This window comes from Carya illinoinensis, chromosome 11 (genome assembly GCF_018687715.1).
Source record: "Carya illinoinensis cultivar Pawnee chromosome 11, C.illinoinensisPawnee_v1, whole genome shotgun sequence".
NCBI classification, from domain to species: Eukaryota; Viridiplantae; Streptophyta; class Magnoliopsida; order Fagales; family Juglandaceae; genus Carya; species Carya illinoinensis.
Window position 1 is genome coordinate 20,660,810 of NC_056762.1, and position 23,949 is coordinate 20,684,758.

At 37.0% G+C, this 23,949-nt stretch overlaps 1 protein-coding gene across 3 annotated transcripts in view; it reads left to right on the top strand.

Annotated features, from left to right (window-relative positions):
- The window catches only part of LOC122280821, a 77,745-nt gene that overhangs the window by 10,814 nt on the left and 42,982 nt on the right, over positions 1 to 23,949 (top strand). For all 3 annotated transcript variants that reach the window (XM_043091861.1, XM_043091862.1, XM_043091863.1), the window contains 13 exons: positions 115 to 389; positions 506 to 619; positions 4,885 to 5,147; positions 11,809 to 12,057; positions 12,158 to 12,313; positions 12,777 to 12,914; positions 13,025 to 13,267; positions 14,306 to 14,433; positions 14,840 to 14,963; positions 16,596 to 16,757; positions 16,846 to 16,993; positions 17,069 to 17,169; positions 21,995 to 22,156. In XM_043091861.1, coding sequence (XP_042947795.1) covers positions 115 to 389; positions 506 to 619; positions 4,885 to 5,147; positions 11,809 to 12,057; positions 12,158 to 12,313; positions 12,777 to 12,914; positions 13,025 to 13,267; positions 14,306 to 14,433; positions 14,840 to 14,963; positions 16,596 to 16,757; positions 16,846 to 16,993; positions 17,069 to 17,169; positions 21,995 to 22,156 — 2,263 coding nt within the window. The remainder of the gene's footprint in view (positions 1 to 114; positions 390 to 505; positions 620 to 4,884; positions 5,148 to 11,808; positions 12,058 to 12,157; positions 12,314 to 12,776; positions 12,915 to 13,024; positions 13,268 to 14,305; positions 14,434 to 14,839; positions 14,964 to 16,595; positions 16,758 to 16,845; positions 16,994 to 17,068; positions 17,170 to 21,994; positions 22,157 to 23,949) is intronic.

Genomic DNA, 23,949 nt, shown 5'->3' on the forward strand with positions numbered 1-23,949 from the left:
CTTGTGGTCACAGGAATTGAATTGCATCTTTGAGCAATTGGCATAAGCTGCTTAGAAGCAGTCTTACTTAAAAAATGTGGTACCTTTACTTATAAGAATACCTTATGGTCACAGGAACCGAATTGCATTTTTGAGCAAGCTAGCATCAGCTGCTAAGCAGCAATCTTTCAGTAGAGCTGGATTGATGGGTCTTGCAGAATGCATTGCCTTAGCTGCTTGTAGAAATGACAGTGAAGCAGACTGGTGTGAAGATGCTTTTCTTGACATGGCTAATGTGGAAACTTCTTCAGAAAATTTTCTACAACATGATAAAGCAACTTTACTTGATATTTTGAGATTTGTTATAGAGAGCAGCAGACAACATTTCAATCCTAATTATCGTTTTCGAGGTCTCTAATAATGATATTTTAGGTTATGATATTTTCTCTACTACAATATAATACGCTTTCTGTAATCATTATGAGGTGAGATCATAATTAATCTTATACCTTTCCATGGCTACCAGTTTGTGACAAAGTCCTTGAGGCTGCTGTTTCAGTAGTATGTGTGTTTGAAGTGCCCCTGGAGATACTTTTGCACTTCATTTCAACATTGCCACGAGAATTAACTGACTATGGTGGTAAGTGGGATTGCTCTGGCATATTACATCTACTTCTGGGATCCACCTTGCTATTTACATTAGACATCAGAGTGGAGTTGGAAAATGATAAAGACAACTCTTTTCTACAACTTTTTACAACTCTGCTTTAAATGTAGGATACTTTTGTTTAACAGAGTTGTAAGAGTCATACTTTTACAAAAATACCCTTCATTTAAACAGAGCTGTAAAGAAGTCGTTAAAAGAGTTATATCTATATCATTATTCGAGTTTAGTTTTGGTGGGGCCTGCCTATCAGGGTTCTACTACCTCATATCCCTTAGGCATTTTAATGGCATTGACTCATTGTTTCTTACCCAGTCACCTTTATTTTCATAAGTTATATTTTGCTGATTATTGCAGAAAGTCATGACCAGTTACTTTGCATTTAATCACTATGTGAATGCATATGTTGGTGGTTGATATGTTTGCAATTTATTATCATTGGTTTTACTGTTTTGATTTGAACACATGGAAATCTTTCTTAATTGTGGCCATAGAAAAATTATGCCTTGGTGAATAGAACACAACAACTTTTTCTAGCTTCACTGCAGATTAATGCTCATTGGGAAAAAAAAATCTAGGGATTCAGTCATCCATTTTTGTGGCCTACTGTAGTATCCACTTGTCTATTTAGTGTGTTTGGTTAACTGCTTTGTTGAGTCTCATTATAAAACCGCAGAGGAGTGCAACTCAGTATTGTAAGAACTATAAAAGAGAAACTATTTAGGAGAAGACGAAAAAAAAAATTAAAAAAAGTAGAAAAATTTGAAAAGTGCAAACCATTACGAGCTGCTATCCATGTTCAAAAAGAGTTGATATAATCTTTCTAGTTCTACAACAACTGTTTCTCTATCTTGAAAGGTCGTGCATTCTACTCTCTCCAAATACACCTCATTAAACAAAAAGTGGCCAACCTCCAAACTTCTAAAACTTTACGATTCACTTTCTGTCCTCCCCAGTTTATGAACTCTCTCGCCCTTCTAGGCATAACTCAATCAACCTCAAATGACTTAAGAAGCAAAATCCATAGATCTCTTCAGTTTAGAATGAAGAAAAAGGTAATCAATAGACTCCCAACTTTTTTTATGCATACAACACCAATCCAACACAATGACATTTCACTTACTCAGGTTCTTCAATGCCACTATCCTCCCCTATGCTGCCGCCCACACAAAAAATGCCACTTTTGAAGGATTCTTCACCATCCAAATACTCCAATTGAGGACCTATAGGCAACGCTAGAACCTGATAATATGATTTCGCCCCAAATCTTGGTCTTTTGGAAGAGGTCCAATATATACTATTCATGCCTCCTTGCCTTACTCTTAACAAAGTACTGCTCAAAATAGAAGATACCAAATCCACTTCCCAATCTGATATGGGTCTAATAAAAATTATATCCCATTAAATGCCTCCACTATGGAGTTGGCACTAGCTCCACTATGGAGTTGGCACTAGTATCTTCCCCAATGCTGCCGTCCACCAAAAAAAGTCACTTTCGAAGGAGTCTTCACTCTCAAAGTACTCCTTCAAGGATATTGAACAAGTGTAGGTAAAGCTAGAACCTGATGATATGATTTCACTTCAAACACGAGTCTTCTGAAAGGGGTCAAGTATATGCTATTCATGCCTCCTTGCTTACTCTAACAAAATACAACGTCTTGGAAAAGAAGATACCAAATCCATTATTTAATCTTGTATGGATCTCGTATAAAGTATGTCCCAATTAATACTATCATTTTGGAGCTCCATATTATTAGATATCCCTAGGGAGCTGCCTATGATCGGCCAACCATGCATTTGACACTTTGTGCTACTATACAAATCCAGATAAGCTATCTTTAAGGTTGTTCCCCATACCATATATAATAGCAAAAGCAAACCTTAGATCTGCTATTACCCACTGCAAATCTAACAAATCTGGAAAAATTAGCCCACCCCCTCTATATGTATCTCTACAAGTTTTGGTGAATGGCACCCTGGTTGGTTCTTCAACAGCTTGCGTGGATTGAGACAAGGGAACCCATTGACTCCTTTCCTCTTTGTCATTGTTATGTATGCGCTTAGTTGGATGTTGGAGGCTGTTGTTGGTGGGCCGTGGGGGTTTTCTCCAGTCTTTTCAGTGGGATGTAATAACAATAGTTTTGTCCATATCTCCCATCTTCTTTTTGCATATGAAAAATTGCTTGTTCGTGAGATGGACCATGGTTATGTTCAATCATTGAGGGTCCTCTTGCTTTGTTTTGAAGCTGTCTTTGGCTTTAAGGTGAAACTTGGGGAGTCTGAGATGGTCCTGGTGGGTGTAGTGCACAATATTAGGGGTTTGGCAAGTATTTTTGGTTGTAAGGTAGCTGCCTGGCCCATGAAATACCCCTTCCCTTGGGGCCTACTTTTAGGAACAGGCTATCTTGGATGAGGTAGTTGAGAAGATTGAGAAAAGGTTGGCAGGTTTGAAAAGGATGTACTTGTCAAAAGGGGGGACAATCACACTAATTAAGAGCACTCTTTCTAATCGGATAGAGAAGATTTTTCAAGCTTTCTTATGGGGAGCAATTGGGGAGGAGGCTAAGTTCCACCTAGTTAGTTGGGACAAGGTTTTCTTTCCCAATTTCTAGTGGTGGAAATAGGGCCCTTCTTGGGAAATGGTTATGGCAGTATCACCAAGAATGGGAGCCATTGTGGAGGGCTGTAATTGATTTCAAGCATGGGAGTTATTATGGGGTTGTTGTTCTAATGAAGTGAGGGGTGTGCATGGTGTGGGTTTGTGCAAAAAAAAATTGGGAATGGCTTGGAGGTTTTTGCCAGTCATATTAGATTTGTGGTTGGTGAGGGATCTGGGGTAAGATTTTGGCATGATACTTGATATTGGAACTTTGCCCTCAAGACCGTGTTTCCATCTCCTTTCCAGATTGCTCTTGATTAGGTGGCTTTGATGTTGGATCTTTTGGACAGCTCTAATGGCTCTTCACAATGGAATGTTTCTTTTCTTAGAGCTGCCCTGGATTGGGAAAATTGAGCTATTTCCGACCTTTTCAGCTTGTTATACACTTCGAGCATTGGTAGTGTTGAGGCGGATAGGATACTCTAGATGCACACACCCGGAATAAGAAGTTTGCTCTTCGATCATTGTGCTTAATGTGGTGTTTATGGACAAAAAGGACTGACAGGTGCTTTAACATCAAGAAGCGAACAGCGGAGGAAATCTGGAATTTCTTTGTGTCTTCTCTTTTTCAGTGGTTTTCTGCTATTGTACTCAAGGGAGGGAATGTTCATGAGTTTTTTTTTTTTTTTTTTTTTCCCTTTTCAGCTTTCTAGAATGTAATTAGGTGTCTCATTTTGTATACTTTCTATGTATATGGATTTTGCCTAGTTTCATTTTGTTTCATTTGATCAAAAAGATTCTTACTTGTCAAAAAAAAGAAAAAAGAAAAAAGAAATTGTTCAAGGCTTTGCCATGTAAGAGCCAAATTCCTTTTCTTTGGAAGTGTATTTGGAGTAGTAAGGTGCCTTCCAAAGTTGCATTTTTTGGTTGGACTTCCTCTCTTGGGAAAATCTTGACTATGGACAACTTGAGAAAGTGTGAACTTATTCTTATGGATTGGTGCTTTATGCTTAAGAAAAGTGGTGAATCTGTGGTTCATTTATTATTTCATTGTGAGGTGGGATGAGTGTTATTGAATGAGATCTTTAGCAGGACCGGACTTGGATGGGTGATGCCTAGGAGGGTGGCAGCGCATTTGGCTTGAAAGGAATGACTGGAGCTTTGAAGATTGGGAGAGCTTTTTAGATGAGCTTAGACGTTTCTTTTTTCACACCTTATTTCATTGGGCTTCTGTTATTGTACTAAAAGGATCTAGCTTTCATTACTTTCGTGTATCAGTTTCAAGCTCCTAACTTGTAACTAGGTGTTCTCTTTTGTATACTTCCTGTGTACTTGGGCAACGCCTACTTGATTCAATAAAATTTTATTTTACTTAGAGATTGATTATGGTGGACTTAGAAGGGTACTTAAAAGCAGAGCAAAACTGAGAAATGTATTGCTTGTTAGAAAGTGGAAGTTTGATTTGCTCATATTGTAGGTGTACTTTTTTATAAATTGGGGACCTGGTTGAAAGTTTAACACCCTCATATTGTATGATTTGTCTATCTATATTGATATGTAATTGTACTTTTTGGTGGGTGTGTGGTTTTCTCACTCATTAATTTAAATATCTTTTGACTCTTTCTTCCTATGTTTATTCTAGGTTCCTTAAGAGTAAAGGTACAAGAATGGCTTTTAGGTTGTGGTAAGAAGCATTGTAGTTCAAGATGCTACAATACTGAGGTGAAGCTTTTGAAGAGTCTTCATGAGTTCCCCAAAAAGTTCACAAGTTGTCATTGTGTGGTCAATGATTTTCTTATATATGATGATGAAGACTTGGATGCATGGGAATTTGAAATAAAACGATGGGCAAGAGTGCTTTTCCTTGCAATCAAGGAGGAACATCATTTAATGCCTATATTAAAGGTTTGCCTTAGCAATCTTATAACTTGGCTTACTTTTTACCCTTGTTTAAAATAACTTGGTCTCTAGTTTATTATAATTGTCTACAATTAGTATTGGATTTTTGTTTTATCAGTTTTATTTTTTGCTTTGTTTTGTGTGGATGTGGAAGGTATTAGTAACTATTTTCATAATGTTTTTTACGAAACTTATTGGTTAAGGTAATAATAGAATAAAACCTGTCTGATGCATGGGTTGAGAACTGTAACAAATAGAGAAGATCTAAATGCCTCTATTCCTAGATTTGCTCAGGACAAGAAAGAACTAACACACTTTTATGGTGAATGTGATGGTACCCAAAGACATGAAGCTGCCTTAATCTGCAGCTTTGTGAAGAATCCTGGGGAACTAATTGGGAATAAACCCCTAGGGATTGGCTCAAGTTGTAAGGGCTTTGGTCTTGAGGATATGCTTCTTTTAGGTCTAACATTCAAACCCTTGTGTGCAAATGATTTCTTGGTAAAAACCAGCGATTTACATGATTATGTGGGTGCATTAGACAGGTCCATGGTTTAATGAGTGGAATAGAATGTTTTTATAGCCTCCGGGGTTCCTTGTCATAAAAAAAATTGGGAATAATTGAACTAATTTTGGGTAAGGTATTCATTTTGTCTGTTACTTTTCAATGTTTCCATTTTGACCTTGTTCTTCTATTTGCAACAATGTTACCCTTCAACTTTCTGGATTATTTCATTGTTGTCCTCTACCAATTTAGGTAGAATGTCTATACAAAAATACCAATTTGGCTCATTTATTGCTTGCTTTATTATAGATACAGACTTATTGGGTTTGGAAGTGACAGCATATCCCACGTAAACCATATATATATTTTCTGTTTTATCAGAGTAAAACACGAAGATAAGTAAAAAGGAAATCAAGTTTTGTCTGACAAAACAGAAAATCTTTTATTGTAAATCAATTGGCACCATCAACATCCCTATTATCCATACTTGAAAGTTCAAAACCACAAATGTATCTGTTCATTTTGCATCTCTAACCTTGCTTGGATTGATGACTGAGCCCTCCACAGCATCATGAAGGATGGCGCCAAATACTGTTTGTGATCAAAATGCAAGATACGGTGTTGATTAATGTAGTTAGTGATAGTTAGGGATGGAGTAGTGATGTTGGAGGATAGTGGTGATTTTGGGTAATGGGAGGACTGAAGCATCAGTTTAGGCATGCGATTGAAATGTGAGGCTAACTATTAGTAGCAGTGGATGAATCTGCTTATCAACAACATCTTGTGGGGTAAGGATTTGAGGAAAAGAGAGAGAGAAAAAAATAGAACTTGGTACATTTATGCGAACAATATAATCAAGAGTTTACAATGGCAGGCTTTGCCAAAAATGAGACTGATTTGGTGAATGAAAGACGATTTCAAGACCCACCTGAAGAACTTGTAGAAAGTCCATTTTCCTATTTTTCATGGATTTGTTCTTCCCTTCAAATGTCCTTTCATTATTGAAAGTGCCATTTTTTGAATATCACAGGAAGTGGTAATTACAATACATCATTTATCTTGGAAGATTTATATAGTTTTTGATCGGTAAATCTTGGATGATACATGTTAATACCTTTTTCAGTCTCAACATTATGATTAGATGACCCTCTGCTTCCACGTGGTGATTCTTGATGGTGGTGTGTTTGGAATGCTCATCCATAGCTTGCTTAATTATAAATGACTGAAAATAAATGAGACAATGGTTTACATGGTTCAGCACTAAGGCCAACATCTATGGGTCTTGGGTGCCAAGTCCACTTTAAATATAGTTGAATACAATTTCTCCATCCTCACTAAGCTCTCTACAATCACTCCTATGGACTTCTCTAGGAAAAATGGTCTAGGAGTCCTCCGATTCTCTTCCTCCCCTCCAGAATTCTCTCCCAACCCAAATGAAGCAGACCCCTCTCTCGGTTGCCTTTCCTCCCTCTTCTAGTAAATTTCCCTGCTTTATGTCACATCCTCCTAGCTTTATGTTCCCTCCCAGCTTTATGTCTAATCAATTCCTTATCATTGTCAGATCCTCTCTTTCTCCATTTCTCCCTTCCATCTTAGCATAGTGGGCTATAATCTTCTATGGGCCTTTGTCGGGCTTAACACTTACACTAATTTTACCCCTAACAATATATATATATATATATGTAACTGATGAATAATGCACTCTCATTTAAAAGTGCATAGGTGTGCAGCTTAAGTACACAAAAGTATAGAAGAGAACCCCTATTCAAAAGGGAAAGAACAATAAAAAATTAGAAAAATAAGAAAAAGCAAAGTAATATATTTTCCATAACACCCTTCTAGATGGAGCATATATATCATATAAAAATAACTTGGAACAGAGAATTTCTTACCTATTTGGACACAAGGGTTTTGCAAACATCTGCCTACTGGTCTCCAAACTTCATGAAAGATGTAGAAATATCTCTACTAAGTATCTTGTTTCGAATGAAATGACAATCATTTTCAATGTGAGCATCTTGCTTAATGAAAAGCAATGAAATTAGAGTATGCAAAACAATGGAACTTGAGTAGGAGTTGAAAATCCATTCTTCTAAAGGGAATATTGCAACTATGTCAATTCATTGGTAGTAAGAGCCATTGCCCTGTATTATGCTTTTGCACTAGACATTTATCATGCTATCATTGTTTGTTTCCTACTTTTCCAAGTGACCAAAATTTCCACCTACCAACGTAAAATATTTGAAGTAAATTATATATTGGATGTAGAAGCAGCCCAATTTGCATTGGTAAAGCCTTCTCCTATGAGGTTGTCTATATATTTCCATTTTGTGTGTGTATATGTGTGCGTGTATATATATATATGAGAATTACATATATAAAAGCAATGGTTACAACAGGATTTCCACAGACCAGAGTGTTTTTTTAAAAGGCACTTAAGAGAACAAAAAGAAACGAATGGTAAAGCAAAAGGAAAACAATGAAAGAATGTTGTTTGAGGTCTTTTGTGATATAAATGCATAAAAGGATTTGGCGGGTGTGCCAAGCATTTTTATCACAAATAGAATTTGATGGGTGAGCCAGGAATGCCTGGATAGTTAACTTTAAGTAGGTGTGCCTGGCATCCTATGCAAATTAGATGTGGAGAAGGCCTACAGCCAAGTCAATTAGGACTGCTTGTGTTACCTACTTGTGAGGTGTGGTTTTGGGGAAAGATGGGTCTGATGGATTAAGCATTGTATTTCTACAGTCCGTTTCTCGGTGTTGTGGATTATGTGCCATTTAGATAGTGAGTTGAGATGAAAGTTGAAAGTTGAATAAAATATTATTAGAATATTATTTTTGTTTTGAGATTTGAAAATGTTGAATTGTTTATTATATTTCGTGTGGGAATATGTGAAAGCTGTAATGATGAGATAAGATGAGATGAAATACTTCTTGTATCCAAACAGGGCCTAAATCTCCTGTGGATACCTTGCTTCTCATTGCAGATGATACCTTGCTTTTTTGTGAGCCTTGTGGTCAAATTCAATATTTGAGGGCTCTATTGCTTTGTTTTGAAGCTGTCTTGGGATTGAAGGTGAATCTCTTGAAGTCCAAAATGGTTCCTGTGGGTAATGTTTAGTGCTTGGCTAGCACTATGGGCTGTAAGGTTTCTTCGCTTCCCATGAAGTATCTTGGTCTTTTGTTGGGGGCTGCTTTCAAGGCAAAAACTATTTGGGATGGCGTGCTAGAAAAAATCAAAAGAAGTTTGGCAGGATGGAAAATAATTTATTTGTCAAAGGGGTTAGAATTACTCCAATCAAAAGCACTCTACTTAACCTCCCAACATACTTTCTTTATTTTCTTTATCTGCAGGTGTGGCATCATGCACTAAGAAGATCTTCTGCACTTTTCTTTGGAGAGGTATTGGGGAGGAAGCTAAGTTCCATCTCGGTTGTTGGGACAAAGTTTGTTCTCCGGTAGCTTGTGGTCTGGGGGTGCGTAATTTGAGGATCTTCAGTGAAGCACTTGTGGGGAAGTGGTTGTGGAGGTATCACCGGTTGATTCTGGATGTGGGAGTATTAGGGCGGGATGGCGTTCCAATGAAATTGGGGGGGCATATGGTGTGGGGTTTTGGATAAATATTCGTTCAGGGTGGGAGAGGTTTTCCAACTTTTTCATATTGACGTTGGTAGGGGCTATGGTGTTTATTTTTGGCATGATGTTTGGTGTGGTGTGATGGCTGTTTGGTGTGGTGCAATGCCTCTTAAGTGTGTTTTTCCCACTCTCCATCAGATTGCAAGGGACAAAGAGGCTTTGATGGTTGATTTTGGTTTATTCCAATCACTCTACCTAGTGTTATTTATTTATTTATTTTAGAGCAGTTCAAGATTGGAAATTGGTACTTTTGCTAATTTTTTTGGTTCATTGTATGCTATGACTTTTGGTAATGTTGTGGTGGACAAGATGATTTGGAATCCTGGTGGGAGTAAAAGATTCTCGTTGTGATCCTTTATAATGCCCTTTCAGGCTTTCATAATGACCACTTTCCCTGGAAGTGTATTTGGTAATGTAAGGTACCTAGTGCTGCTACCTGCACCCCCCAGACCCCTAGACCCCTGTGGGCAGGTGCCCTCATTTGGATGCCGGGGGACGGATTGGCCCTAGGGTCATCTGCCCACCGCCCACAACGAGATATCGGAGAGAGCTTCCAAAGAGAGAGAGGGAGAGATACTTGGGGCTGGGGTTGACAATGAGAGGGAGAGAGATTGCAACGAAGATGACGACCGGATGAGACTTTAAATCATAGAGGGTAGAGAGAGAGAGGAAAGAGAGAGAGATGTGAGGGGGGAGGGTTTTAAAACAAAACCCTACACCAAAACAGTATCGTTTTATGAAATTGTTTTTAAATATATATATATATATATATTGGGCTAGGTAGACAATGGAAACCCTAGGCGGGCTTGGGCCCAGCCTGGGTCTCGTCCCCTGGCACCCAAATGCATGTGGGGGGCCACCTACATGCCCAGCCCAGGCGGGTGGGCCGAACAAGGGGCAGGTGGGCAGGATGCGGAGGCCCGTTGCCACCCCTAAAGGTACTTCGCAAGATTGCTTTCTTTGCTTGGATTGTGTCCCTTGGGAGAATCCTTACCATTGAAAACTTTAGGAAATCGGGCCTCATCATTATGGATTGGTGTTTGTTTGTGTAAGAAAAAATGGAGAATGGGGATTATCTATTGTTACAGGGTGAGGTGGCTAGGTTTTTGTAGGATGAGATCTTTAACTGGATTGGCATGGCATGGGTTGTGCCAAGAAAAGTAGTGGATATTAAGTGTTGGACTGGTCTTAGGTGTAATGTTCATATAAACGCTGTGTGGAAAATGATCCCTCATTGTATTATGTGATATTTGTGGATGGAGAGAAATGATAGGTGCTTTGAAGACCGGGAATGCTTCTTGGACAAGTTGAAGAGAATCTTTTTTAAAACACTATTTTCTTGGGCTTCGGTCATTATTTGTAATGGGGACAATTTTCATAATTCGCTTGTATCCATCACTAGTGCTTAGTGGTTATTAGGTGTATTTTGTGTATACTTCCTGTGTACTTGGGCTATGCCTTTTACTATCAATAAAGTTTTACTTTTACTGATTAAAAAAAAAAAAAAGCATAAAGAATCCCATTTTAAATGCATAAGTAAGTTCTTATATTTCAATTTTAAAATATAAAATTATGAATGCTATTGGAGGTTGACAAATGGTTGGAACTATTTGGAATTAGTTGGAACAACCTAAAACAGCCTGGAATTTAGAGTGAAACGGATTAACTATACTGGTCACTGCACCAGTATGGAAAATTTATGCCATCAGAACGAAAATCAAAACATTTTTCTCCCTTGCTATCTATGCATTTCTTTTTAGATTTTTTTTTTTCTGCATAATATTTCTTGGAGTTTTTTTCCTAACATGATGCATGCATGCTTACATGCATTTATGCGTATTTACAAACATGCGTGGATGCCAACAAATACATCTAGCTTGCATGTACACTTAGGTAAAAGGATCTTAAACGCTGCTTGGTTGAAAAAGGATCTTAAATGCTGCTTGGTTGCATCTAGTTTAAGTGTATTTTCATCCTAAATTTGCCATAGTTGAGTTTTTATATGTTATTGCTTTTCTAAATTTCGAAGCGAAGGGTAGGTTTGGATAGTGAGATGAGAATTTTTAGTTTTAGATGAAAGCTTAAAATATTATTTTTTAATATTATTATCGTTTTGGGATTTAAAAAAGTTGAATTGAGATTTGAAAAAGTTGAATTGTTTATTATATTTTGTGTGGGAATTTGAAAAAATTGTAATGATGAAATGAAATGAGATGAGAATTTTGTGTCTCATCCCACTTGCCAAACCTGCACGCCATTATGCTGCAGCAAGCTTACTGCACAAAATAACTTCACGTTATATCTTTTGTTGGCTGCTAGAATGCATTATAATTTTACCTTTTGTTTGGTATATTAGCACATACTACTTATCATCTATCTGTCAGATGCTGTCCTCCATGCTTGATTAACTGTTGTTATTCATTCTGTTTTCTTGTTATATTATAAAAATATTCTTTCTTTTTTTTTTCATCAAGGGTTGTCATCCAATAGTTGTTTTGACACATGTTTTACCTGTCTGTGCAGTTTATTCAAAATTATGGTGCAAATATTTGCAATCAAAGCAATGATATGGAATGGATACCTGTGAAGTTTCTCATTCTTTCCCTGAGTTTGGTTCATGAGCTTCAAATAATGCATGAAAGAGCTGCTGAATATGGTATCGAAGTTCAAAGAAGATCAGAATTTAGCTCACCTAAGACACCGTTTCTATTGAATTATGGAGAAGTAGCCATTTTATTTGAGAAGTTCGCTGAGATTTTTCTTCTTATACTGGTACTGGAAACTGATTGCACCTCACTTTTCAAAGTCTCTACCTCTTATAGGTGCTTAGAATTGATGGTACTGTAATCTGAATATTCTGATTGGCTTGCAGGAGGAACTAGTCTCATTTGCAAACCTATCTTGTTCCATATATTCGTCCAGCACAGCGATAGATGATATCGATCTGCCTAGTTCTGTGAGAGGAAAACTTGGAGGCCCTAGTCAACGCCGGTTGTCATCTTCCACCACCACTGCTGTGCTGCAAGCTGTAAATCTTTCTGGGCTTTTCTTTTCTTTGCTTTATTAAATCAATCTAGTATGGAAATGATTTTCGGTCTATACATACACTGGCAAAGACACATGCATACAGTTACATATGCTTCTACCGCATTCATGCTAATTGCAGCTTTTCTTTTCTACAGTTTTTTTCTTCTTTTTATGTATATTTTGCCAAAATTAACTTATAACTGCTTAGCACATTGAGCTTTCTTTTATTAATTGAAAATTCTAGATATTTTACGTACTGTTTTTCTCTATGAATAACAAGTTATGAAGTTCTATAAGAATTGTTTTGTTCTCAGTTTTGAACATGCTAATGTCTTTCTCTGGTGTTTGTTTTAACTCATTGCTGAGCCATTGCTTCTTGCATTTATATGTTGCCTTTATAGAGTACTCCTCATTGGTATCGATTTTTTATTTTCTTTTTGTATTCCTTCTGTATGCGTAAACAGGTAACAGCTGTGAAGTCTGTTGCAGCTATCTCATCATGGTGTGCAAAATTTAAAAGTGATGTTCTGCTAAATTTTTCTTCTAGCTTTTTGTGGAAGTTCTTCTTGAAGACTGTTTCATTTCCATCTTGTGATTCAGAGGCATGTTGCAAGTTCTATAGCCAATCTAAAATCGTGCTGGTTTTTGTTTTAAAGATTTTGTTAGATTGTTATGAGCTACTTTAAATAATAATCTGTAAGCTCCAATGTAGACTGGAGCAGAAATCTGTGTTGCAGGATATGAAGCATTGGCTCCTGCTCTCAGAGCACTAGCGTCTGTGTTTTCTCCTCAAGTTTTGGATGCTATTAGGGAAAATGATAATTTCCTTCTACCTAAACTTGAAGGCACACTTCTATTAGATTCCTTGGCCCTTTCTTTTCTTCAAAACATCAATAATCTTCTTGCAGTTGGGGTTTTGGCAAGGACACGCCGAGCAGTTCTACTGAATTGGAAGGTTATGGATTTGTCTTCTTTGAACTCATTGTTGGGGATTATTTCTTTTTCTTTTGGCAATCATGCTGCTTGCAATAACACCTGAAATTGGATTTTCGGTATGAATGGGCATAAAATGGAATTATTATTCTAGTATTTGCCAACCATCATTATTAGTATTATACGTTTTTGGCTGTAATTACATGATCTGTAAGTGCAAGCCATTTCATGTTTAACAAGTCATCGAACTGAGCAAGGTGTGGGAATAATTACTTAACTATCATGCATTAACTGTCTAAAATTTCTGCCACAGAGTCTAAAATACAAGAATATTTTTATAATCTTGTGGAATGAATTATTATATCTCAACAAATATCAAAACTCACTGGTGAGAATACAAAGAATTCAAAGTAGAAGAGTTGAAAGGCGAAGAAGCCAAATGGACAAGTATCAATACCTATAATAAGATGAAGTATTTTTTTATTGGAAAAATACCATCAAAATGGTAAAAGAGTTAAGTGGTGGGAAAACTAAAGAGACAAGTAATGGGAAATCAATAATCACTATAAGATGAAATTTTTTTTTCCTCTATTAAATTGGTAAGCTTAAATCTTCATGTCTACAAATCTCTCTCTCTCTCTCTCTCTCTATTTTTTTAAATCTTAATGTCAACAAATCAAGCGGGCTCTCTCTCTCTCTATTTTTTTAAATCTTAATGTCAACAAATCAAGCGGGTTGGTTGTGGCAATAAAGACAATACAATGAAAGGTCTTTTTAGTATATGAAGGGTTATATAGGTCAATAAAATAAAATGAAAAATAAAATAAAATAAAATGATGAGGTGGCTTAATAGAGTAAAATGAAGATGCTTTATAAAGTATATAGGTAATACATATTCTTTTCTATTTGCATGCCATGCATGTATTATGAACTATTGGCGCTATTCATTTGTTTTAGGTTAATTAGTTTGCAAACAACTACTAGATCTCTCCATCTGTGTAAATGATGATGCTAGATTTATGAAAAGATCCTAACTGTTTGTTGATTGTGACTTATTCAGTGGCTGTGTCTGGAATCTCTTTTGTCAATTCCAAGCTATGCTGATGTGAATGGGCTTCATTTAGAGGAAGTTAACTGTGTTTACTCAGAAGCTGCTCTCAGATTGATCTTCACTGACCTTGTCGAGAGGTAAGAAATATGTTGAGTTATAGAATTATTTATATTTTATCATTCATCAAGTATTTGTGCTTGTTGTTCTCTTGGCATCTTGGGTGTGGGTGAGAGTTCCGGGCAATAATCACATTCAATTTCAGTATTCATGCTCTCTCTTCTATCTCCTTCTTGCACACGCATGTGAAGATTGAAATGCTGTTTATTGGTTTTCTTTTTAACATTTTAGGAACTGCAACTAACCATGCTTTTGCATGAGACCTCTTTACCCAACTTCTCTCATAGTGTTGAAATGGTCTGCATCTGTTGTTTGATAAGGTCCCAAGTTGGCTTCCAGATGAAACTTGTTACAATCATGGCTATACTGCAAAATGCATATTTATTTTCTCTGTTTTTCACTCTTTGGCCCCAAATAAATTTGCAGCCTTGAGAATGCTGGGGAAGACTCTGTTTTATCCATGCTGAGATCAGTCAGATTGGCTTTGGGGCTTTTTGCTAAAGGAACTTTGCATTCAGTTGTTTCCTCGTGCAATGGTGTGGATGTCCAGGTCCACCCCACAACTTTGATACTGAGTTTATGTTGATGAGCATATGCATCTGTCGTTTATTCCTCACTGTGGATGATATGGTTGTGTGAATGCTTTGTGCATCTCTGATGCAAGGTTGCATATGTTTTTGATTTCCCTGACGTGGCTGGATAACTTTCAGGTCACACAACTATTGACCTGCCTGTACTGCTAAAAAAATGATTATTGTTATCATGTTTTGGAGAGGGCTGGATTTGCTGCAATGGATCATCTTTCATTGTTTCTGGCGTCCAGTTAATAGAGTTACCTGATGAACCTTTATTTTTGTTGAAGTCAATCCCATGCTTTTTCTCCAAATAAAAGGATAAACTCACCACTTAACTCTGAGGGGAGTGCTCTGACTTTCAGAGCATGTTGTTGACTCTTTATAGATGTTACTTTTTTGAGTTAATTGCAAAATCAGTACTTGGATTTTCATCTTTTTGCAATTTGAGGCCTCTATTTTCAACTTTCGCAAAATTGATACCTGAAAGAAATTCGCAATCAGGTATCTCTGTCAATCTCTCATTAGAAAACTGGTTAAGCCCCAGTACACAGGAGATATACAAAGAGAACTCCTAGTTACAAGTTAGAGGCTACATGAGGATACAAGAAAATCATGAAAGCTAGCACCATTAAGGACAATTACAGAAACCCACAAGAATATAGTGTGGAAAAAGAAGCATCTAAGTTCATCCAATGAGCATTCCCTATTCTCAAAGTTCCGACCATTCCTTTCCAGCCAAATACATCACATGAGACATAAAGGAATCAAATTCCACATTGTAGCCATTTGATGGTTATTCTGAAGTCCTCTACGATTAGGTAGAAAATTCACCAACCTCTAGGAATCACCACTAATCTGGTCCTGCAAAAAATCTCACCCCATAAAGCCCTGGCCGCCTCACAGTGGAGTAATAAATGATCCACAGATTCACCACAGTTTTTGCACATAGAGCACCAATCCATAACAATAAGCCCACGCTTTCTCTGGTTGCACATTTTTTTCATATGCATTTCCATGAAAAGAAATGTGGTTCTGAATTGGGATTATAAAATCCTTCAGATTTTGCTGATTATTCAAGCCCACCTCTTTAACTTGATCCAAGTCCATACCCGAGCCCAATCCCTCATCCACTTGTCTGATCAATCCATTCATTCTCCTTTTACAACAACATCTGAGCTTTCATTCCCGATGGATTACTGTACGCACTTCCTTCTGACAAGCTGCCATCGAGCACCTCAACCCCACCTGGATTAACACCTAGTTTAAATTTAGCAAGTCTTGATACCCTCTCAAATTTAACTCTGGCTTGCCTCCAATGGTAACTGCTCCCCCTTCCAAAATACTGCCTTTGCCCTTGTGCAAGTTATGCTTTTTTTACATCTGTAATTTTTCTATAAAAGTACTTGTTGCCCCCACCATAACACAAGCCTCCACTGCTTTCACCAACCAAACAACTGTAGAACTTCCAACGATAATGTCTTTCACAACCTTTCTACTCCTTTCAGTAAGTTTGATAATTATAATGATTGTTAAAAATTATATTTCTTTAAATAAAATTACTTAAATTGTTCACAAATCATTTCAGGATTCTCAATTATATGTTTCAGATGATGTGGCATTTGGTTCGTTCCTCTTGGATATTGCATGTCAGCTGCAACAAGCGGAGGGTTGCACCTATTGCCGCTCTTCTCTCCTCTGTTTTGCATTCATCCGTGTTTGGTGATGAGAACATGCATGTAACTAACAAAGCGCCTGGGCCTCTGAAGTGGGTGTGTGGTCTCTCTCTCTGACTGTTTGTTTGTGTGCATGCAAATTACCTACAGAATTTTAGCGATTGTTATCTTATATTTGTTGCAGTTAATTGAAAATATTATAGAGGAAGGCAAAAAAAGTCCTCGTACAATTCGTCTTGCAGCATTACACTTGACAGGGCTTTGGCTCTCAAATCCCAGGACCATTAAGTACTACATTAAAGAGCTCAAACTACTCTCTCTTTATGGTTCTGGTATGTTGTATGCTCAATTTTTCTGTGTATGTCCACATTCTTTTAGTCTAATAAGCTGTGATATTTCTTTTACAGTTGCTTTTGATGAGGATTTTGAAGCTGAATTGCAAGACAACTTTGATGCAAAGACTGAAGTGTCATTATTGGCAAAAAGTGCTGATCCTGAGCTGACTGAAGTAATCTATCTAAATATAGAAAGTTGGACATTTTAAGAATAATTTATATAAAGTGAATATCTTTTTCTCATAAAATTAGTTTGTAGTTGCTTTTGGGCAACTTGGAAATGTTCTAAATAAATTGGGTTTTCAGCTAAGATAATTCTGGTTAGGGGACAATAACCTAAGAGGTGAATTTTCGAAGTCCGCGTTAGGTTTACAAGAATTTGGGAAGACTTAAATGAGGCTATAAGTTCAAAAGTATGGGGTCATTAGTGATTGCATTTTGAGTTGGACTCATGCTTTGACTAAGGGTCTGACTTGTGTTGCAGGATGCTCATGGGATACTTGGTTAGCTTGGTTGACCAAGCCTTTTACATTGGAGCAGACCGAATTGTGGTTTTACACTCTTTTTCATGTTTTGCTTGTTTGAAGGGTATTTTCGTCATTTTCAACCATTACTCCTTCTGATTTAACCTTTATGTAGGCATCTTTTGGGACTTCTAGAGGGAGATTAGCTGTCCTTGAATGATGTTTTCAATCTTCTCACTTATTCAGAAAAGTGTTTGCTCCTTTGTGCATTGATAGAGTCCAGCAGTGGTGGTCTTCCCACCAGTTTCATGGAAATCCAAGCTATATCATGACATGTAAATTGAAGTCTTTGAAGAAAGATTTGAAGGCTTGGAATGAGTAGGTGTTTGGAAATGTGGAAGGCCAAAAGAATACTATGTTAGAACTCAAGGGATTGGTGGGTGTGGAGGAGGTGAGGGAATTATCTGAAGTGGAGAGAGCTCGTAAAATGCAAGTATCTATGGAACTTGAAAGGGTTTCTCTATTAGAGGAAATATATTGGAGACAAAATTCGAGAGCCTTATGATTGAAGGAGGAAAAGAAATGCAGTAAATTCTTCCACTGGGTGGCTATTTCACGTAGGAGAAACAATGTTGTAGAGATATTGATGGTGGATGGGGTGGCTACCTCAAACCAACCCGAGATCACAAATCACATTATTAACTACTATGGGAATTTGCTTTTGGAGCAATTCTCTTGGAGACCGAACTACGATGGACTTACTTTTGATGCTCTCAATTCACAAGAAGAGGCATGGTTTGAGAGACCTTTTGAAGAGATAGAGATTTGGAAAGCGTTAAAAAGTATGGCGGGATATAAAGGTTCAGGTCTGGATGGTTTCTCTATGAAGTTTTTTTAAACTTGTTGGGAAGTGATCAAAGATGACATTATGTCTTCCATTAATTTAATGAAAATGGAATGTTTGAAAAAAATCGCAATGCAACTTTTATTGCTCTCATTCCAAAAAACCCATTGTGCTTGAGGTAAAAGATTATTGACCCATTAGGTTGGTGAGCGGGATGTATAAGATCCTTTTGAAGGTCTTGGTGACTAGATTGAGCTTGGCGGTGGAGAAGCTAATTTCAAAGCCTCAAAATGCCTTTGTTAGAGTAGGCAAATTCTTGACTCAGTATTCATTGCCATTGAGTGCTTAGATAGCAAACTCAAGTTGGGAGAGCCGGATTTTTGTGCAAACTTGACATGTAAAAGGCTTATGACTATGTCAATTGGAGATTCTTGCTTTACATGCTCGAGAGATGTGGCTTTGGTAAGAAATGGTGTTCATGGATCAACCATTGTATCTCAACTGCTTGCTTCCTATCTTGGTGAATGGCACACAAATGATTTTTTAAATGCTCACGAGGTTTGAGACAAAGTGATCCTCTATCCCCGCTACCATTTGTCTTTGTAATGGAAACCTTTAGGAAGATGATCTTAGGAGTTGTGGAGGGTGAATTCCTATACTTAGTGGGGGAGGTAAATATCGACTCACTCATCATATCTCACCTATTATTTGCCGACAACACTCTAATCTTTTGTGGGGCCAAACATAATCATATTCAAGCCTTGACGGCTCTTCTATGCTTCAAAGCTGTTTTGGGATTGAAGGTGAACTTGGTCAAATTAGAAGTAGTTCTAGTGGGGGATGTTTCTAACGTGGAGAACATGGCTTCCATTTTTGGATGCAAGATATCTTATTTGCCGATATAGTATCTTGGCCTTCCTTTAGGTGTGCTCCGTTCAAGTCAAAATCACTTGGGATGATATGTTAAAGAAAATGGTGCGGGAAATGGTCTTGTTGGAAGAGGATGTACTTTTCCAAAGGTGGTTGGGTCAATTTAATTAGAAGTATCCTCTCCAACTTGCCGACCTACTTCCTATCATTATTCCCGCTCCCCACCAAGGTGGCTCAACGCATGGAGAAACTCCAGCAGGATTTCTTATGGGGGGAATGAATGATGGGTTTAAATTTCAGTTGGGAAAATGGGCCACAGTATGCTCCCCAGTTTCAGAAGGAGGAATTGGTATCAAGAATTTGTAAGTTTATTTTTTACGAGGCTTTACTGGGCAAATAGCTTTGTAGATATCATCAAGAGTGGGGGCCTTGTGGAGAAACATCATAGAATCGAAGTGCGGTGAAGCATGAGGAGGATGGTGCTCAAATGAGGTGAGTGGGCCAAATGGGGTGGGGCTTTGGAAGCATAGAAGAAGAGATTGGGATGCATATTTTAGAAATATTCGCTTTGAGGTGGGTGATGGATCCAAAATCAAATTTTGGCATGACATATGGTGCGACACGGCACTCAAGGAAGAATTCTATGGTATAGCAAGAATGAAAGAAGGCTTGATTGCGGACCTCTTGGTTATATCCAATGCTACTCCCCCAATGGAATGACACATTCTTTAGAAATGCACAAGATTGGGAAGTTGACTAATTTTCTGAGTTTTATGACCTAGTATACTCTACTTATATGCGGGGGACGTTAAAGACAAGATTTTCTAGCTTCACTCCAAGAAAGTGAAGTTCATGGTCAGCTCCTACCAAGCCATAAACACAAGTCCATTCCCATGGAAGAGTATTTTGTAGACAAAGGCACCCCTAAAGGCAATCTTCTTTGCATGGAAGATTTCCTTGGGAAAGATCCTCACACTTGACAATTTTAAGGAAACGCTGAAACATTGTTATGGATTGGTGTTGTATGCATAAAAAAAATGGGGAGTCTGAAATCTATTAGTTCATTGTGGGATTGCCATGACTGTGGAATGAATTATTCGCTCGGGTGGGACTGGCTTGAGTGATGCCGAGAGGGGGATTGATAACCTAGGTTCTTTGAGAGGTCTTTTGGGTAATTCTCATATTGTAGCAATATGGAAGATAGTCCCTATATGGCTAGGGTGGTGTATTTGGAGGGAGGAACGAAAGAAGCTTCGAAGATTGAGAGCGATCAATGGACGAACTTAGAAATTTATTTTTTAATACTTCATTCCATTGTTCAGTTGTAATTGATTATAATGGAATGAACTTTCATGAATTTCTTGTATCACTAAACTAGCATGCATAGGTGACGCTCTTGTATATGTCCCGTATAGTTGGGCTTTTGGTGGACCTATGAAAATTATATTGGGTAACAATCTGTCAACTGCTTCTATTTGTCTTTACTAAGAGCATCCTTATCGCATTCCTCATCCCCATCCTTATAATTTAATTCAAAATCACCTTTCCTCAAATTTTTCCCTAAATTTTATTCATCTTTCAAAAACCTCCTACATCTCATTCCCCATCCCTATCTCTATTCTATTAAATAATATTTTTCTATTCTTTTTTTATTAATTTTTTCTTTCACTTCTATTTACAAATTTAACTACTCAATATTTTTTCTTATTTTTTGAACTATTACTCTAGTGAATATTTTAAACAAAAATTTAAATTATTTTTTTGTGAATATGATAATATTTTTAAAATTAATTTTTTTATATTTTCGTAATTAATTAAATTATTTTTAAAATTATTATTTAAAACTATAATAAATATGAGTATGAGAGAAAGTGTAGATGATTAGAAAATTATTTATTTTATATATTAGAATAAAATATTGATAAAAAGGATTTAGGGAATGAATAGTGAGTCCCCAAATATGGGGACTTACATTTTATTCCCTAAACCTTTTTCCTAAAATAGGGATCCGGATGTGGGAGGTATTTTGATCAAAACCTCAAAATAAACCCCAAATTATGAGGAATATGGTGCTTTGGGAAACCGGATGGGGATGCTCTAATGGAACTTGTTGAACAGTCATAAATCTATATGGGTTGGGGGAGGGGTGTTATAAGCTGCTCCTAATAACTCTGTTTAAGGCCACAAGATTTTCTGTTGTTTGAATTTGTGCATCCGAGACATGTTAAAATGATTGAATTTAATTTAGAAATATATTGGGACTTGTCTAAATTTGGTTTCTGGTGTAGAACTCATTATTCATTAGTGAGAATGTGAAACATAATCCTCTTTCTTCTGCGGTGATATGAGACATTTGAATTGAAAGCAGTTAGCCTTGACATCATTTAAATGTATCAAGTGGTGATTCAAGTGGTATTGAAAATCTCCCTTCTCTATGTGGTGGCTCTATCAATCTACAGTTTTGTTACATTTATGAGAGAGACAGAGAATGTTAGCAATAAATCCAAGTTCTATCAATCTACAATTAGGGATGCTCCTTTTATCCAAGTGGCATTAACAAAGAAACATTGTCATTCAAGGAAGCTCTATAATTAGTTTGCTTTTCCTGGTTGATTAGATTTGGAAGAAAGACTTTAGGTTTCCTGTTAATAATTGTTGAAGTGAGGTTTTTCTGGTAAATATGAACGCTGCATGCTGACTGGGTTACTCAGTTCATAGTTTGCCAGTTCTGGTATACTGCAAATAGAGATGCAAGTTGGATTGGTTTATAAACTGCTTGAATTTTTTGTTTTTTTATAACGTGATATCTTCTCTTGTCAGGTATTTATCAACACAGAATTGTATGGACGTGTTTCTGTTGCTGCTTTGTTTTACAAGCTAGTTGACTTGGCTGATATGGTGGGATCAACAAATGAAACTGAAGATTGTCTTGCTGCTTTGGAGTCTGGAAAGTTATTTCTGTTAGAACTGCTTGATTCTGTGGTAGCTTCTTGATTCTTCTGTGTTATCCTTTTCTATTGGCATCTAAGATTGAAATTTTGTCTGTATTCCAAACTATTTTAACTACCAGTTAAAGATTTCAGAATTGAGTTTACCTTCCACCTGGATCTTCACACAACTCAGGGGATGCCTGAGGAATGAGATGAGATGAGAATTTTGTGAATGGTAGTAAAATGATTTGTGAATAGTAATAAGATAGTTTGAGTTAAGTATTTATTGGATTTTGGGAAAGGAGAGAGAAAAAGTTGAATAAAAAATATTATAAAGTTAAAATATTGTTAGAATATAAATTTTAAATATTATTTTTGTTTTGGGATTTGAAAAAATTGAATTGTTTTATGTTTGAAAATTTGGAAAAGTTGTAATGATTAGTTTGAAAGTGTTTGTGTTTGAATGATGTTTGGAAAAGAAACGAGATGAGATGGGATGGGATTGGATGAGATATGTTTCCAAACATCCCCTCAATGAAAAGTTGCCACAAACTTTTCATTTGTTTTTGAAAAAAGTTGGATGAATCACAATCTAGTGTTCTAGGGTTTAGGTGTCAGAAATAATAATATAGTGGGATAGTTGATGATGTAGCTCCATATGAGCAAGGCTTCATATGAGTAAGACTTAATGATTTGAAAAATTAGTAGTATTAGCAATTTATCCGCATGATGCTTAGAAAATTATGAAGTTTAGTTCTATTATATTTCCATACCTCTCTCATAGTCATGAGAAATGTGATGTACTTGTCAATTTATACATAGAGAGAAGAGGGGGGAGAACAAACTGAAAGTCAAAGTTGCAAGAGATGCAAATAAAGTGGGCATAAAAATGACAACTTCAGATGTAGGGCTTGGCGCCGGAGTCTCAGCTGTTGCAACGTTTTGCAAAAAAGAGATGGCCACCCAACATTGCCACAAAGAGTTTCATCTCTAAGAGGGAAACCAATTTTGGAACCTTTCATGACTACCAAGTCAGATGGGTTTTCAAGAAGAAGATGACAACAAAATCAAAATATGAGAGAAATAAGTGGAAATGTAATAGACTTCCAATTAAGCCTGAAAACTAACGGCCTGGAAACCGGGTAGTAGCACGGAAAAAAAATGTCGTTTAAGGAAATGAATTAATGTTGAGATGGTTGTTAACCTTTAATAACCTAGAAACTGAATAGTTTTGATAACCTGAAAACCAAACGGGTTTAAGGTAAAATTGAACTTAAGAAAATAAAAAGCGGTAACTAACAAGAAGTGCAAGAGATTGCTAATGAAGTTGTAATTCAGTCCCCTTTCTAGAGTTATTCCTGTGCCCCCCACTTATGGTTGGAGAGGATGAAACCTTAGTATTGCCTTCTTCCCCCTTTAACGACAAAGACCAATTGCCCATCTCTGCTCCCCCCTTTGGGCACTTCTGCTAAAACCAAATCCACTGCCAAAGCTGCTGCTCTTATCAATCTCACAAGACTCACTAGTTTCCTCCATGGCCTCTTGTCCCCCCTGGTTTGTAAATTTGAAAGGAAAAGGGGAAGTGTTGAAAGGGAGTTGGGAACTGATAATTGGCTTGCAGAGCTCTAGGGCCTTGGAAGACTTTGATTCTAAGCGCATGAGTGGTTTCTTGGTCACTTTAAATGCCACTACACAAAGCAGACATTGCACCTGTCAAGATAAGTCGAAAAGGATGAATGAATAGCCGAATAGTTGGCCTTGTGATTTCTTTCTATTATATAAGCTGTACAAGGAATTCTATACATGGAAAGAACTACGTAAATGCTACTGTTATTCCTATACAAT